Source organism: Lepidochelys olivacea, assembly GCF_965140295.1.
Source record: "Lepidochelys olivacea isolate rLepOli2 genome assembly, chromosome: 13".
NCBI lineage: Eukaryota > Metazoa > Chordata > Testudines > Cheloniidae > Lepidochelys > Lepidochelys olivacea.
This window is the reverse complement of record NC_140423.1, coordinates 25,819,564-25,835,634: the sequence shown is the minus strand read 5'-3', so window position 1 is coordinate 25,835,634 and position 16,071 is coordinate 25,819,564. Positions and strand designations below refer to the sequence as shown.

Below are 16,071 nucleotides of genomic sequence, written 5' to 3'. Positions count from 1 at the left end.
GCCCTGGAAGTTAACAGCCTTGGACCAACAGAGGAGGCAAGCTCCAGATGAGGGCTCTGCCCAAGACAGCTCAGCTCAGACAATGGGAACCCACTGGCTGAGCTCAGGTGGCCTACAGGAAGAGGTGTCCCTTACCCTCTGCTCGACAGTGTTTGGCACTTTCACCAAACTGCTGAGATGACTCTGCCCAAGGGGGCTCTCTCCAGCTGTTTGGGGAACACGGATACCTCTCTTTGCTGGAGCAGGAGTAGTGTGATGGGTAGGAGCAGTCAGGAGAATTAGCAGCAGCATTTTGCAAATGCATAGTGCCTTCCACTCCAGGATCCCCATGCACTTGATCCACACTCCCCCCGCCCCCCATAAGGTAGGTCAATACTACTAAGACTATTTTTCCATTGGGGAAACTGAGGCAGAATGTGAGCAAGTGCTTTGCCCAGGATCACACAGTGAGTCTGTAGCAGAGCTGAGATTAGAACCCAGGAGACCTGACTCATTGTTCTGCACCTCCATTCAATCTATCAAGATACTGAGGTTCCTCATCTCCCTGTTTCTACTTGGACTCCACCCCTATACCGCAGTACTGCAGGTCAGATCCCCCTTTAGGTTGGCCAAGACTGGAGACTCAACCCGCTGGTCTTGCTGCAGATAAACAGTCTCGTCCATTGACATTTTCACCAAACACAGGCCAGTTTTAATGGGCAACTCAGGGAAGGTTTCCCCAAAGCTGGTGAGAATCCCTGAATGGGCAGGATCAGCAGCAGGTGCTATTTATGCTTGTTGGCCAGTCTGGATCTGAATGGCCCACTCCTGATAAGTGACAGGACTCTAAACAGGAGGTACCTAAAAATAACTGGAGGTGATGGAAAAGCAAGGCAGAGCAGCCAGCAGATGGCGTTCGGCCTCACACGGTTGCTAAGAGAGGGGTGGATTCCTTTATTCACCAGTTAGTCCCGTGGCAGCCCTTCGCCTGGGTGGGGTGTTTTATTGAGTTTGGATACGTTCAGTTTGTGCCCAGAACCTCCCATTTCTCTTGCCCACTTGGGAATGAGGGAGCAGGGCAAAGGTCAGAAGTACAGAGCTAGGCACAGGACAGAACGTGGGACATGTGACTTTATTCACTCAGGTACAGGCGCTGGAGAGGGAACAGACCCAGGGCTAGTCTACACTAGAAGTGCAACAGCTGTCCCGGTGCAGCTGGGCCACTGTAGCTCGTCTGGTGAAAACGCTCTTCCGCTGGCATAACCACTCCTCCTCCACCAGAGGGGGTAGAGCTGTCCCTGCTGGTGCTTAGGTCGGTGTAACTTATGTCACGCAGGGGGTGGCTTATTCACACCCCGTGTGACACAAATTACACTGACCCAACCCGCAGTGTAGACAAGCCCCTATTCACCCCCCTCTAGTCCAGTCACCTAGGGCCAGTGCACGGGGTCTCTATAGTGCAGTGTAGTCATAGCCGGTCCGGTCCCTGTGATGCCCAGCCCTGAAGAAGAGCTCTGTGGCTCGAAACCTTGTCTCTCCCCCCAACAGAAGCTGGTCCAACAAAAGATATCACTGCCTCCACCTTGTCTCTCTAATGGTCCCTAGAGCACGTTTTCTAGTGCTTTGGCTTACCCACCCCAAGTGATAGGTCTTGCACCGCTCCCCTCGGGACACTCGAGCGCAGCCTGACAGAGCTCACTGCCTGAGAGCCAGGCAACACTTTCCTTGGTTCAGTGTCATCCTGTGCCTCCATATAACTCCTCCCTGCTCCTGGGTGGCCTTACGGAAAACACCTCTCTTGCCATTCCACTCTTGATCTCGCCTCTGAGTCACGGCATTGCTGAACTCCCCCCAGTTTGTCCTCTTTTTCCTGGGACTGAGGCATGCAGAGATGAATGCGATACCCAAGGGCCGGACGCCCCAGAGCTGTGCAGGGTCTGATTCTCCTCTCCTACGTTGCTGTGAATCAGGAGAACCCGTACGGAAGTCACTGGGTTCACAGCGGTGTAGTAAGAGGAGAGCCAAGCCAAGAGCTGGTCAGGGGCTGTTACCTCCCTGTTTGGTGACCAGATGCTCTCACAATGCCACCCTCCAAACCGCATTCTTGTTCCCGCCGTATCACGCGGTAAAGCTGCATCTAATTTGCAATCCACTACTGCGCCGAGGTCTCTGCACATTGCTGCTCCCCAGCGCTCCCTGCCCTGCTGGCGTCTCTGATTACTTCCCCCCGGACATATTAGCTTGTATTATTCCAAGCCGAATCACATTCAGTTAATTTTCTGTCTCCACGTCTACCCCCTCCTGATCCCTTTGTGCTCGCTGTCTGTCCTCACTGGAGTTGGCAGTGTCTCCCACTTTTTGTCTCCTCTGTGAATTTCAATCCAGTGCTGTTAAAGGGCTCAGGGAATCAGCACCAGGACAGCTAGTCAGGGGAGAGCACACGGGCTGCTGAGGGAGCAGCTGTTTACAGGGTGTATGTAGCAGCACCTACTCCATATACAGGTGGGACCTTCTTACATCTCACTCTCCCTTGCTACACTCCAGTTGCTTCACTTTCTGTTTGGGTCCCAGATAGCTGGTACCTCCCCACCCCGAATACTTGGCCTTGGCTCCCCTCTCCTGGTCTCATCTTTTCTTGCTGTTGTCCTCCATCCAGCTTGGCAACCCACCCGGTCCCCTATCCCATCCCATGCAAGTTGTTGTGGGTGCCTTTTACTTACAGATGCTCCCAAGAATCCTTCAGATTAGCTACAGTAGCACATCAAAGGAGGTGCCACAGTGAAAAGGGATTCTGGGATCCAAAGGCCGGCATATGAATGTGAACATGTGGCCATGCTGGGAGACACCCTGCTACAAGTCATCTTCCATGTCTAAGCAGCTTCGCCTTGTTTAAGCTTCACTCCTCTTTAAAAGTCAGATCCTCTTAGGTGTAAACCCGTGTAGCTCCACTGAAGGCAAGGTACACCGCCAAAATACACTGCCTCAGGACCTGTCCCTATGTCTTATTCCTACTCTCTGAACCAACACGCCTTGGGGACAGAGATCCTGTGCAATTTCACACACTTAGGGTTAGTTTAGAATCACTGGGGAACAATGCTCCATTCCTCCACCTTATCTTCGTCTTCCCCATTTTTATCCTCGTCTCACTCCCTGCTTCCCAACCTGCCCCTCCCAGGGTGCCCAACCGCTGCCCAAATGAAGGCAGCATTGATAACTTCCCATGAGGCTGAAGGTCACACTCAGCTGGAAAAAAATGAAGGAGATGGCACCCCGACCCATCTTCAACATGGATTTTGGAAGGCCCAGCATGCAATGCGCCAGGTTAGATGTGGATGCCATCGTCAGAACTCCATGGACCACCCTGGGATTGCCCCTGGGTGCAAAGGAGCCCTGAGCTGGTTACCTGTGTGCGGTGCTCTGCTCACTCAGGGACTGTTGGGTGGCCTTGAGGTAACTCTGCCTCCGAGCCGCAGTTTTCGGGGAAGGTTTGGGGCTGGTTTCTGAATCTTCACTGTCGTCGTCCCCCATGGCTTTGATGTAGCTCCCACTCCGCATGCGCCGGCACGGGATCTCGTTGTCTTTGTCCCGAGACAGCGTATTGTTCCACTCTCCCTGAGGCACCTGGAAGAACAATGCAGCACCTGTGTCTAGGAAGGAAGGAAGGAACCTCTGGGGGGAAGAGGAACCTGGGAGTTGGAGGAACCATAGCTGGCCCCTGAAGTCTGGTATCCTGGCTCCAGCCATGGCTAATAGCTGATGCATCAGAGGAATGGAGAAAACCCCTCATACTAATATGCACCTGGCCGGCTATGCTATGTTGTGTATGGGCAAAGCAAGTCCTTCCGGACTCCTAGAGTCATCACCTTATGGCATGAAGCATGAAGTTTGATGACGCATATCTTAGCATGTAGCATTATGCCAGTTAGCCAGCCCCTCCTTAAGCCCAGCTACCCGACTTCCTGAGGCAGAAAATGCTGCAGGCTGGCCCCGCCCTGCAGATGAGATTCACCCTGGTGCAACAGGCCAGCACCTTCTGAGTCCCACCGGAGCCTGATTGAGCTAGTATGGGGTGCAGAGATTGTGCCGGGCCCGCAGCACGGGGGTGAATTGCACCTGGGCAGAAAAAATAGGTTGCTTTTCTGAATACTGCATTTCCTGGCCACTGATTTAATGGAGTGACGCTCTCTTGCTATGGAACTGGGTACAGGGCTGTAGAGATCTTCACCAACAGCCCTGAATTGTCAAGTAAGGCTTGATTCACAGAGCTGTCAGTGGACTAAAACCTGAGATGAGACAGATACAAGGAGAATAAAGGCCATTGGCTTAGGGGATCTCAATTTCTAATATCCCCTAACAAGCTCACAGATTTCCAGCTGAAAGGCTCAGTTCTACCATCTTAAGGTTGATTAATCCCTTACTAGACAAACAGTCCCACTGAAATCAATGGGGGTAAGGGAGGATGAATTGGTCCTGAGAGCTCCTGATGGCTGTCAAAACCTTCTAATAAGGAAAGCTAGGGGCTTACTAGACAGAGAAGGGTGGTCCTGTGGATAAGGCACTGGCCTTGGACTTAGGACACCTGGGTTCAATTTCCTGCTGTACCACAGACTTCCTGCATCACCTTGGGCAAGTCACTCTGTGTCTCAGTTCCTCACCTGTAACATTTTCCCCACCCTTTGTCTGTCTCTTTCCTTTAGATTGAAAGCTCTTTGTGCAAGAGGGACTGTCTCTTACCGTGTGTACTTGCAGCACCCAGGACAATGGGGCTCTAGTGTTATGGGGGGGGCTGCTACATGCTACCACAATGTAATAAAGAATAGTCTGGACATGGGCCAAGGAGCCAGGGACTCCCGAGTTCGGACTCCAGCTCTTCCTTACGGAAATGTGCGTGACTGTAACCTTCTCAAGCCCTGCAGCATTGCTGCTGCTGGAAGCTGCTGGGTTGGGACCAGCACTGGAGAGTAGTGAAGTGCTGCCATTGGCCTTGGGCAAGTCACTTCACCAGAGCTGGTGATTCCGCCTCTGCAGAAGGGTGAGTCCGATTTACCTACCTCCAGGCTGCGGGGAGGATTAAGCAGTTAATGTTTGCTCAGTGACTAGAAATGCCGAGTGCGGTATCATGGCTAAGTGCTGTCAAACCGAAGGGCTAATCTGAAGCCACTCTCCTTTTCTCGTTTGCATCGTCCAATCCAAAAGCCTAGTTCCAGGAGAATGAGCTTTTCTCTTGAAATCCCCTAGGGATGTTTGTGTGCGCTAATCAATACCTGTGACACAGGAGTTCCCAATGTGGGGCCACAAACAGGTATCGGGGGTCACGGCCACCCCGTCCTCCCCATATTGCTAAACAGGAGGGGAGGATGCTGGGGTGGGGGTCCAAGTACAGGAAGGTTTCAGAGCTGCTGTTTTAACCAAGCGCGGATGCCATTTGCTCGAGCAGCATTGCTACTCTGTTGGCATTTTCTCACTTTGCTTTGTGACCACAAGCAGCCGGGTTCCTAGTCAGGCGGCTTGCCAGGCTCGCTATCTTTTTTCACTGAGAAAAGAGACAACCAGACTGAGTCCTGGAGTGTCCCCTTTGGGTAGCAGGTGGGAATTCAGGGGCCTTATGGAGAGCAACAAGCTTAAGGGGGAAAGAGACCCGAGGTAGGGACACAGGAATTGTCAGAGCAGATCAGTCCAATGGTCCATCTCATTTAGATCGGGTGTCCAAAGACCAGCTGCCTTCGAGAAGAGGGAAGATGCAGGAAAGCTCCAAATGGCCCAGGATGCACTAAGCTGACCTTGTGGCACTGCTGCCTGCCCCTGGCAGTTAGCAAGTGGCCTATGCCTGGCGCAGGAGGGTGGAGAGTGTTATGGGGCTGTCATAAATATAAAGGGAAGGATAAACACCTTTAAAATCCCTCCTGGCCAGAGGAAAAACCCTTTCACCCTGTAAAGGGTTAAGAAGCTAGGATAACCTCACTGGCACCTGACCAAAATGACCAATGAGGAGACAAGATATTTTCAAAGCTGGAGGTGGGGAGAAACAAAGGCTCTCTCTACCTGTGTGATGCTTTTGCCGGGGACAGAAAAGAAATGGAGTCTTAGAACTTAGTAAGCAATCTAGCTAGATATGCGTTAGATTCTACTTTGTTTAAATGGCTGAGAAAATAAGCTGTGCTGAATGGAATGGATATTCCTGTTTTTGTGTCTTTTTGTAACTGAAGGTTTTGCCTAGAAGGATTCTCTATGTTTTGAATCTGATTACCCTGTAAGGTATTACCATCCTGCTTTTTACAGAGGTGATTCTTTTACTTTTTTTCAATTAAAATTCTTCTTTTAAGAACCTGATTGCTTTTTCATTGTTCTTAAGATCCCAGGGTTTGGGTCTGTGTTCACCTATGCAAATTGGTGAGGATTTTTATCAAGCCTTCCCCAGGAAAGGGGGTGTAGGGTTTGGGAGGATTTTTTGGGGGGAAAGACGTTTCCAAGCGGGCTCTTTCCCTTCTATATATTTGTTAGACGCTTGGTGGTGGCAGCAATAAAGTCCAAGGGCAAAAGGTAAAATAATTTGTACCTTGGGGAAGTTTTAATCTAAGCTGGTAAAAGTAAGCTTAGGGGGTTTTCATGCAGGTCCCCACATCTGTACCCTAGAGTTCAGAGTGGGGAAGGAACCTTGACAGGGGCCAATGTTATGGGGTACTATTATCACTCGTACGCAGTCTAATTCCTGGCGTGTCTCTTTACATCTGGGCAAAGGGTACCTGGGGCCCAGCACAGTGTGTCAATGCAGAAGGCTGCATTGGGCCCATATCATTGGGAGGGCTGGGCTGGATAATGCCCCCTGAGGTGCCCCTACAGCTTCTACTGGGGGCTCTGGCTGAAATCCCAGCAAAGTCACTGGCAAAACTCCCATGAAATCCAGCCCGGCCAGGCCCAACTCCCTGAGGGGGTGAGTGGGCCCTGGCGGTTATTCCACGCTGGGTCTCTCCCCATCAGAGAGGCAGAGGCCCAGAGCCAGAGAGACGGCACCATTTGTGCCAGATGAGGTCAAACCTGTGGGGCTTTACAGCGGTGACAAACACCACTGGGGAGTAGAGGCCTCTCCAGGCCCTCACTTTTGGGTGGGGTTTGGTTCCAGGTTTCTTGGCCTTCCTGAGACTCCCTGGCCCTCTCTCTGTCAGTTCCCTGCAAAACCCACTGGCCCACTGGGTTCATCCAGCTGTTTGGTATGTTGCCTCCCGAAGGGGAGGTGATCAGCTGCTGCCACAGCATTGGGCTCTGTGCCGAATCCCTGCTGGAGTCCAGGCTGAGGCTGCCCAACTCCCCACACTCGTGACACACTCAGTGCAAACCTCCAGTGGGGACAGGTTTGTGTGTCACCCGCCCCAGCCTCAATTGTTAGCTCAGCGTCAGGAGGTGCTTTGCCTCTGTGACCTGCACTCCAGCTGCGTGCTCCGGCTTGGAGTGTGCGCCTCAGAGCAGGATGGCCGTCCAAACAGACCACAGGGCAGAGAGGCTATTGGGGAGTGGCCACTGTCTCTGGAACATGCTGCTGCTAGCTGCTGCATGTCCCTGGGGATGGCGAGCTGGCTCTGGTGACAGATCACCCTAATAACAGCCCTATTCTCCTCAAATCACTGCCGGGGTGATTGGCTTTGGCCTTTCCTAATGAAGGTGACAAAAGGCTTCTGGAAGCACTTTTACACCAGCCACCTCCGAGTCACGTCTGACTGGAGATTGGATTTCTCTGCCTGCCTTGTCCTCACCTTGTTAATTGCACGTCAGGAGCACTCACCCGCCTGGCACTGACAGCACTTACGGCACCAGTGTGCACAGCTCCGGGCCCACCGCGGGGCAGGTGGGTCGGGAGCAGAGGGAGTCCGAGACCCAGCTGGGGAAATGGAAATGCTGCTTTCTAGGCTTGCTACCTGCCCTGGACACACGGTGGGAATGCAAAGCAGAGGAGGGCCCATGCAAAGAGGCAGCTAATCACCCTCCCTGATGGACAAATGCAGGCCCCTGAATGTAGGGACTTGAGGTCCCAACCAAGATCAGAGCTCTATAGTCCTTGGTACATATACACCGTGAGAGATGGTCCCTGCCTCCGAGAGCATCCCAGCTGGGTAAGGCAAAGGCTGGGAGAAAGGAAGGATTGCTGGCCCCACTTTACAGGTGGGAGCTGCAGCACAGAGAGGTTAAAGCCATGATTTTCCAAACTGACTTGTGATTTTGGGTGCTCAACCTAAGACACCTTAAAGAGGCCTGAATTTACAAAGGCAGCTGCTCAGCACTTTCTGAACCCCCTCTAGGATGTACTGGACTCGCACCGTCACAAACCACTGGAAAATCTTGACCTATGTGACTCACCCAGATTCATCCTACAGGTTCAGTGGTAGGGTAGAGACAAGAACTCAGGTCTCCCTATGCCCAGGTCCCTGGTCTAAGCACTACATCATGCTGTGTCAGAATCGGCTGCTAGCTAGGCTTGTGCAGTGCAAGCTAACATGGCCACGTATGAAGCAGGGTGTTGGATATTCTGAGATGCCAACTGCCCCAATATCTCTTTTCTGGGGCAGTCCTTTGCCAAAGCCATGTGAAAAACCATCAGTGCCAGAACACCAACACAATATATTTACCATGAAGCACTGTCCTATCGACAATCTCCATCAACTTCACTGATGAGAAACTAATGGACACGCTGCAGCAACCATCCACTTCTAGCCACGTTTTCTGTCACTTCTCTCCCCCTCTCCCCCCACACTACTCTGTGTCCTGCAAAAGCAGAAATCCAGATGCAAAGTTCAAAGCCATCGTGAGGTGCTCAAACAACCAATTGAGGGGCATCAAAGGCAAAAAGCTCTTTTGATGGAAATCGGTTGAATTTGATGCACCAGAGTGGAACAAACAGTTTTAGTTGTTAGTGACTGCACAAGGCTGATAGAAAGCTCCTGCTCAGATTCCCAGATATCACTCATTGGCAGAGTGGCAGGTTTTTAAAAGGATTTAGGCACCTCAAGATTCAGCGAGGTGCCAAGTGGGATTTTCAAACACGCCTAGGCACCGCAGGTGGTTTTGAGAATCCCACTGGGCAACTGTCTGCATCCAAATTCCTTTAAACACCTGGCTCACGGCCTCTAAAGCTCTGCTCCCTTGAGACATGGATGAAGATCCAGTCCCAGATCCTCAGCTGATGTAAACGGATGCAGCACCACCGAAACCTACGCTGACTGACAACAGCTGAGAATCTGGCCCCTAGGTGCAGCCTCTGGTGTTAAAGAAAACATGATAAGGAAACAGAACTCCAGTGCCCTAAACCAGCACACACACCTGCGTGGGACAAACAAGACGGTATTCATTGGGGTTCTGTTTCTCTGTTACACCATCTTGTCTTCTGCTTCCATGTCAATATGAAAAGCAGGGCTGATGCTCCTATCACTTATACTGGAGTAAATCAGGAGTAACTCTCCAGAGGTCAGTGACGTAGACTCTGACATAGCCTCTGACATAAACTCATAGACTTAAGGTCAGAAGAGACCATCATGATCATCTAGTCTAACCTCCTGCAGGTTGCAGGTCACAGAACCCACCCACTCCTGTAACAGATCTCTAACCTCTGGCTGAGTCACTGATATCCTCACATCATGATTTAAAGACTTCAACATACAGAGAATCCACCAGTTACACTAGTTTAAGCCTGCAAGTAACCTGTGGCCTGTGCATGAATTAGAGCAGCCTGAAGGGGATGTTCTCCCAGCAGGGGATGATAATGCACACACCACCCAGGGGTGGCTGTGAGGTCTTAGACAGAAGGGTGCTAGGTTTTTTCAAAAATATTAACATTTCTATTGCCCCTCACCTTGTACATACCCCAGCACTGTCTGCAATTTACCACGGGCCCATCCCTGCTCCCACTGCAGTCTGGAGAGGTTTTGCCATTGACAGGAACAGGGGTTCAGTCAGGATCCAGGTATCAGGCAAATCCTGATCCCAGTGACAAGCGGGAGTGGCAAACGCCCACGGACTCCCTGGAGAGCAGGGCCCCATGTAAGTAAAGGGAACTCCCATGGGATTTATGGTGTCACCTTAGTTTCTTTTCCACTTCTTTGCCATTATTTGGCTTCCCCTGGACGTGGCTCTCTCTGACCCCGAGACCCCAGAGAGGGGGGTCACACAAACGCTATTCTCCCTTGTAAACTGCAGCCTCAGATCTTGACTGCTGGCTGAAACCCTATCCCGGCGCTCGTGACCCTATCCCTGCAGAGCGCCGGGGCAAGCGGACGTGTGCCAGCACCACTACAGCCATTCAGCAGCTGTATTCTGTTTCTCGGGCAAATAGTCCCCCATTCTTAGCCAAAGGATAATGAGTGGAGGGGGGAGGGGGCTTTGAACACTGCAGAGGGCTCCCCTGCCATGAGTCTGCCAAAAGCATTCCCTAATCACCCAAACAAACAGAGCGTTAACATAAAGGGAAAGGCAGCGAAGTGGAAAATCCACCTTCCAGGATGTGGGCATATACAGAAGAGCCACTCTGTGACCATTGCTTCAGCTAGAGCCAGATAGATGGAGGAGTTTTAGGGACAACCAGCAATTCTGAAAGTGCACGTACACCACCCACACAAACATGCGCTCCCACTCGTGCATCCCTGCCATGTTTACACACACAGAAGCACGCACACAAACACACGTGCAGGTGCAAACATGCATACAGACAAAGGGACGCATCACATAGACAATGGCATGCGCGTATACGTTCAAAGGAACACATGCCCAGACACAAACACGCATGCATGCAAATATAAGCATGCACATCCGTGTGCACACACAAGCATTCAGATGCATATATGTACATGCACCACACACAGGTGAAGAGAATGGCCCAGGCTTCCTGTGGGGAACAAGCAGGAAGACACAAAGAGGGCGCAGCCTGGTTGCGGCGGGCAGGTAGGGTGACCAGGTGTCCGGTTTTCGGCAGGAACACCCGGTCGAAAAGGGACCTTGGTGTCTCTGGCCAGCACCACCAACTGGGCCATTAAAAGTCCGGTCAGCTGTGCTGTGGAGCCAAGTCGTGCTAGTCCCTACTTGTCCTGGGGCACTGCTCTGCACCTCGGAAGCAGCCAGCAGGTCCGGCTCCTCGGCGGGGTCAGGCAGAAGGCTCCACGGGTGCGTGCTGCCCCTGCTCCGAGCACCGGTTCAGCTGAATTCCTGCATTCTGAATTCCTTGACCTCATCCCCAGCCTGGAGCCCCCTCCTGCACCCCTACTCCTCATTCCCAGTCCCACTCCAGAGCCTTCACTCCCAGCCAGAGCCCTCACCCCCCCGGCACTCCAACTCCCTGCCCCAGTCCAGAGCCCCCTCCTGCATCCTGAACCCCTCATTTCTGGCCTCACCCCGGAACCCGCACCCACATTTAGAGCCCCCCCGCTCCCACACCCCAACCCTCTGCCCCAGCCCAGTGGAAGTGAGTGAGGGTGAGAGAGAGCGAGCCACTGAAGGAGGGGGAATGCAGGGAGTGGGGGGGGTGGGGCCTTGGGGAAGGGGCAGGGCCTCAGAGAAGGGGCGGGGCTAGGGTGTTCGGTTTTGTGCCAATAGAAAGTTGGCAAGCCAAAGGGCAGGGCTGGGTAGCCACTTGCAGGTCTGCTAAGTGTGGGAGAGGGCAAAGGGCTGCATGACACTAGGGGTACTAAAACGAGGCCCCAGGGGCCTAGTGCTTAATACACCCCAAGGAGATAAACTCCTACGATATGAAGCTGCTGCTTCCATACCAAGGGCCCTGCTATAATGGGGGGATCGGAGGGAACCACAGGAACAAAGTATCAGCTGAATGGTCTCTAAATGGGCTGCTTCTCAGCAAGAGTCACCAGGCCCCCTCTTTATCAGGGCCACCTGACTACCCCACCCACACAGCCAAGCATGCCCCTCTCTTAGGCTTTCTGCCACCGCATGGAGGGCAGCCACGGAGCCCCAGCTCTCCCCTGGTAGGGAGAGAAGGAGGACGGACACCTGCTCCCAGCCCCATGCTCCAGTCCCAGACTCTGTCTCTGGGAGGAAGCTTGGCACCTTCTACTCACAAGCAGCTCTCTGTCCAAGGTGAAGCTGACGTGCTTTGTCAGGTCCCACCTTCCCCAGTGGTCAGCTCCCCTCCAGGCTTGGTGGCTAATGCAGTCCCTATGAGTTTAACCCTTCCTGGCTCAGCTGAGGACAGGATATATCCCCTGGTCGGAGAGTCCGTCAAGCCCTTCGGGATCCTTACTGAGGAATCCTCCGCACTGCCAGCCTACCTCTCAGTCACTACATGCTTTATGCCCACGGGCAAGCAGGGAGAGGGACTGGCCCAGGGTCATACAGCCAGTCTACAGAAGAGCTCCCCTGGCTCCCGGGCAGTGCTCTAACCCCTGGGCTGTGCACACGGTTGTCTGGGATGCTGGGCATTTGAGTGCTGTGGGAACCATTCTGATGGTCAGGCTGGTTATTCTGGGAGAGCCATACCCAGTAATCCTGGCAACCTGCCATCATTTCACAAAGGCATGAAGCAAGCTCAATGGGGTGGGGGAGGGGAAGAGGCACATAACTGCCACTGAGCGTTCATAAATAAAAGAGGCTGGAGAAGTGCTGGCTGCAGCTTCTGATTGGCTTGGGAGCTTCCTGCTTCATCTGGGCCCATCGATGTTATCGCGGCCCCAGGGCGCGGGGCACTGAAGCTGCTGATCGACCCGCACTTGCATGCCACCGAGCCCAGACCAACAGCAACACGCAGCCCCTCGCTTTGGACACTTGCAGTCAATGTTCACTGCCTGCTCAGCAGCTTTATGGCTTCTGACGCCTCTCATTGCAGTAAAGCTTCTTCAGTTCCCGCCCCCACGCCCGCCTCCTTCCCCGTACACAGAGTCCTTCTTGTAACGGGACAGCCAGGTGCACAAGAAACACTCTCTACTTACAGTGCTGCAAGATGGGAACCTGCTGCTGCATGCAGTCATGTCAGGGTGGGGGGAAACACCCCCCCTCCTAAACACGAAGTAAGAGAGAGGTAGAGCATAGCAGAGCTCTAGCCCATAGTATTCTGAGTCACCCCATTAACCCCTTGATGACCACTTTACTACAGTCCTCCTAGCTAGAAGGGGAGGGGAGAGAAGGGGCAACAGGTAGGAATCAGTCATCAGGGACCATCCCTCTGCACCTGGCAACTTATTCGTCACCTCTTCAGTGTGAGGCCGATGACGTAGCTCTCATCCACAGGTCTCACCCAGGGCCCACTCCAGCGCCCATCGGAAGAGTCCCATGGACTTTGATGGGAGCGAGATCAGGCACCGGCAGCTGGGTAAAAGCTCTGAAGGGCCAGAGGAACACCTGGCAACATGGCTGTGGAGCTGACCCTCACCCAAAGCCTTTGGGGCTTGAACCCTCAGGAAGACTAGCTTCCTGGTGAGACTTTGAGGCCCTTCTGGCCAGGCTGTGAATGACTCCAGGCCGGGCTCCTAGTGTTTGGGGGCCCTGTGTCCGAGCCTGGCAGCGCAGAGCATAACATGCCGAATTGAAGGGAAAGGGGAGGGTTTAAAAAAATTCAGTGACCTTTTTCAGTGCTCAAACCAGGCCTGTGCCGGTGCTCAGGGTAGGGGCTTGGTGTAGCCACACTGTTTCCTGCCCCTCCCCCCAGTAACTGCTCCTTAGTTTTTGGAGCAGATAGCTCAGGATTGAAATTTCTCCTCTGAAGACCCTCTTGAGCCCAAGACCCAGACCTGCACACCCTCGAGCTGTGGGGAAGATTGGCTCTGTGTCTGGACTCTGGAGCCTGACTTTGCTCCTCGGGCCCATTTCCAGTTTTAACCACGACTCCTGCACAGCTCAGCTGCCTTCCGGCCTGAGTTCGGGGCACACAGAGCTCCTTTGGGAGCCAGGGTTATGTCACCTCAGTCACCGCACCACTCCCCAGCCACTGGAGGGAGGCACACGAGGGCAGGGCACTCAGTAGCAAACCGGACAGTAGGGTCTGTTTGGATTTTGCACATGTCCTTGACCGAGGATGCTCCTCCCTGCCTTTTGGTGTTCAATGCATGACCTTTTCTGGCTGAGAATGACTAGACGGGGCTCTTGGCACTGCTGCTCACTTAGCTATTCATCTAGGTTACATGGGGGACGCGACCCTCTCCCGCCCACTAGATCTCCCTGAGAGGGCTGTACAGAAATTGGCCGGTTGAGTGCTCAGGGCTTGAAGCAGACTCTTTCTCTGGGTTGGCTTTGCAGAGGGTTATGCTTGGAATTTGCGGTTGGAACTCTAAAAGCCCAAAGGGAAACTCAGCCCAAACCACTAGGCTTTGCCTGGCTTTGGGCAGCAAGTGTGGGGGGGAATGCACATAACCACCAAGTCTCACCTACTGCCACCTGAACCCACACAGATGGCCCAAGGCCACTCCATGCTCAGCCAAGTTTGCCAGTGAACTTACAGAGCACAGTTTGGTAACAGCTTTTGAACTACACCTCTGCTCTGAGCCCCCCTTGGTGTGAGGTCCCGGTCTCTCTCGTGTCAAAGTCAGATTCAGCCCACGAATTTCATTTCCATAGAAAGTGTGGGGAGTAAACCCCCGATCCTAGGCTGATACTACCTAGCAGTTCAAGGAGCAGCCCCTTGGTGCACGCTGGCTGGTGGGATGTGGCCCTGGCTGCTGCTGCTCATACACTTGCAGGGACAGCAATGCCCTGAAACTATCCTGCCAGGTGTAGCCCTAAAGATTCTGTGCCCTGGGCAGCTGCCTACGCAGATTGGAGTGGGACTAAGGAACCATGTCCCAGCTGCTGCGACTCTAACAGTTTCAGTGGAGCGGCACCGATTTATACCAGCCGAGGATCTGGGCTGGGGACACAGTTGTGGCCACAACCCAGGAGCGGTTCATTATTTATTTCACAAAGTAATGCGTCCTTTTACCCTGAGATCCTCTCGCAGGCCAAACTTCCAGTGAAGCGGTAATAACTTAGGAAGGGCCTGGAAGATCTGGCCAGCTGACTTCAACAAGGCTGGTGGCTGGGAACCCTGGTGTGTTGGAGTGGTTTTCATTTCTCTCTGTTATTTCATTCTGCTCTCATCTGCACTCTGGCTTTTCCCATGTTGTGTATTTAGTGTTGGGTGGCTTGGAGTATTTTGTGGCTGCCTGTTTAACCTGGTAACACTTTAACACAAAGGAAAACAACTACCGACATTCCTGATCCAATAAATTCCTCAGTAATTTGATTTGCGGGAAGTGGAAAGCAAGACTTGAGGAGCAGGCTGCTTTTCAATAATTAATCTGCCTTGAACACCACAAACCCACTGCCAGAAGAGCCACTGATGCCTCTGTGTTAAAAATGCACTCTGTGATTTACAAACACTGCCCAGCTGATTACGCCCCCAGGCCTAGCCATTTATTTTTATTCCCCTGTCTAAGCATGCGTTAGGTTTTGTGTTCTTAAGTGGAGCCTGTTGAAATATCGACCTGTGTCTAAACATACTTATGCAATGATCCAGCACAATTTGAACCAGAGACCCTGCAACATTAAATTATCAGCTGCTACCACTAGAGGACTAACTGGTGGTAGCAGTAGGCTTTTATCTTTTTATGTGGATTAGCCACTTAGGGAAACACACACCACATAGTGAACCAGTGGTTTATAGTGCTGGTCCTGAACAGGTGTGTCATTGTGGGCACAAATCAGATGCCCCTTTATGGAACATTTGGCTTGTGGTAAATTATTTTCATTGTATTGCAGTAGGACCGAGCAGCAGCCCCACTCCTGCACCCAGCACCCACTGGACTAGATGCTGTACAGACACAAAACACATCAAGTTAGTTTTAGGGATAGGTGCATCCTAATGAACCGAGCATAGAACTGGGTCATTTTCCTGGGAACAAGAGCTTTGCTCTGAAGAGTCACATTTGCAATGGGCCTTCGGCATGAAAAAGATATTGGGCAGGTGCACCTGAATCAGCCGAGGGAGCCACCCCCTTCCAGGCAAGCAATCTTGGGGCACCATGGGCACACATGGCTGCTCCAATGCCCTTTGCAGGTATGCTTTGAGAGGCCGGTGGAGTATTTGACTCAGACTTCACCTGCAGTTGCTGTTTATTCCCCCGGTAACACCTC

At 52.7% G+C, this 16,071-nt stretch overlaps 1 protein-coding gene across 2 annotated transcripts in view; it reads right to left on the bottom strand.

The window, feature by feature from the left end:
- DLGAP4 (DLG associated protein 4) overlaps positions 1-16,071 on the bottom strand; it is a 270,883-nt gene that overhangs the window by 90,117 nt on the left and 164,695 nt on the right. For both annotated transcript variants that reach the window (XM_084645809.1, XM_084645810.1), the window contains exon 4: positions 3,383-3,600. In XM_084645809.1, coding sequence (XP_084501935.1) covers positions 3,383-3,600 — 218 coding nt within the window. The remainder of the gene's footprint in view (positions 1-3,382; positions 3,601-16,071) is intronic.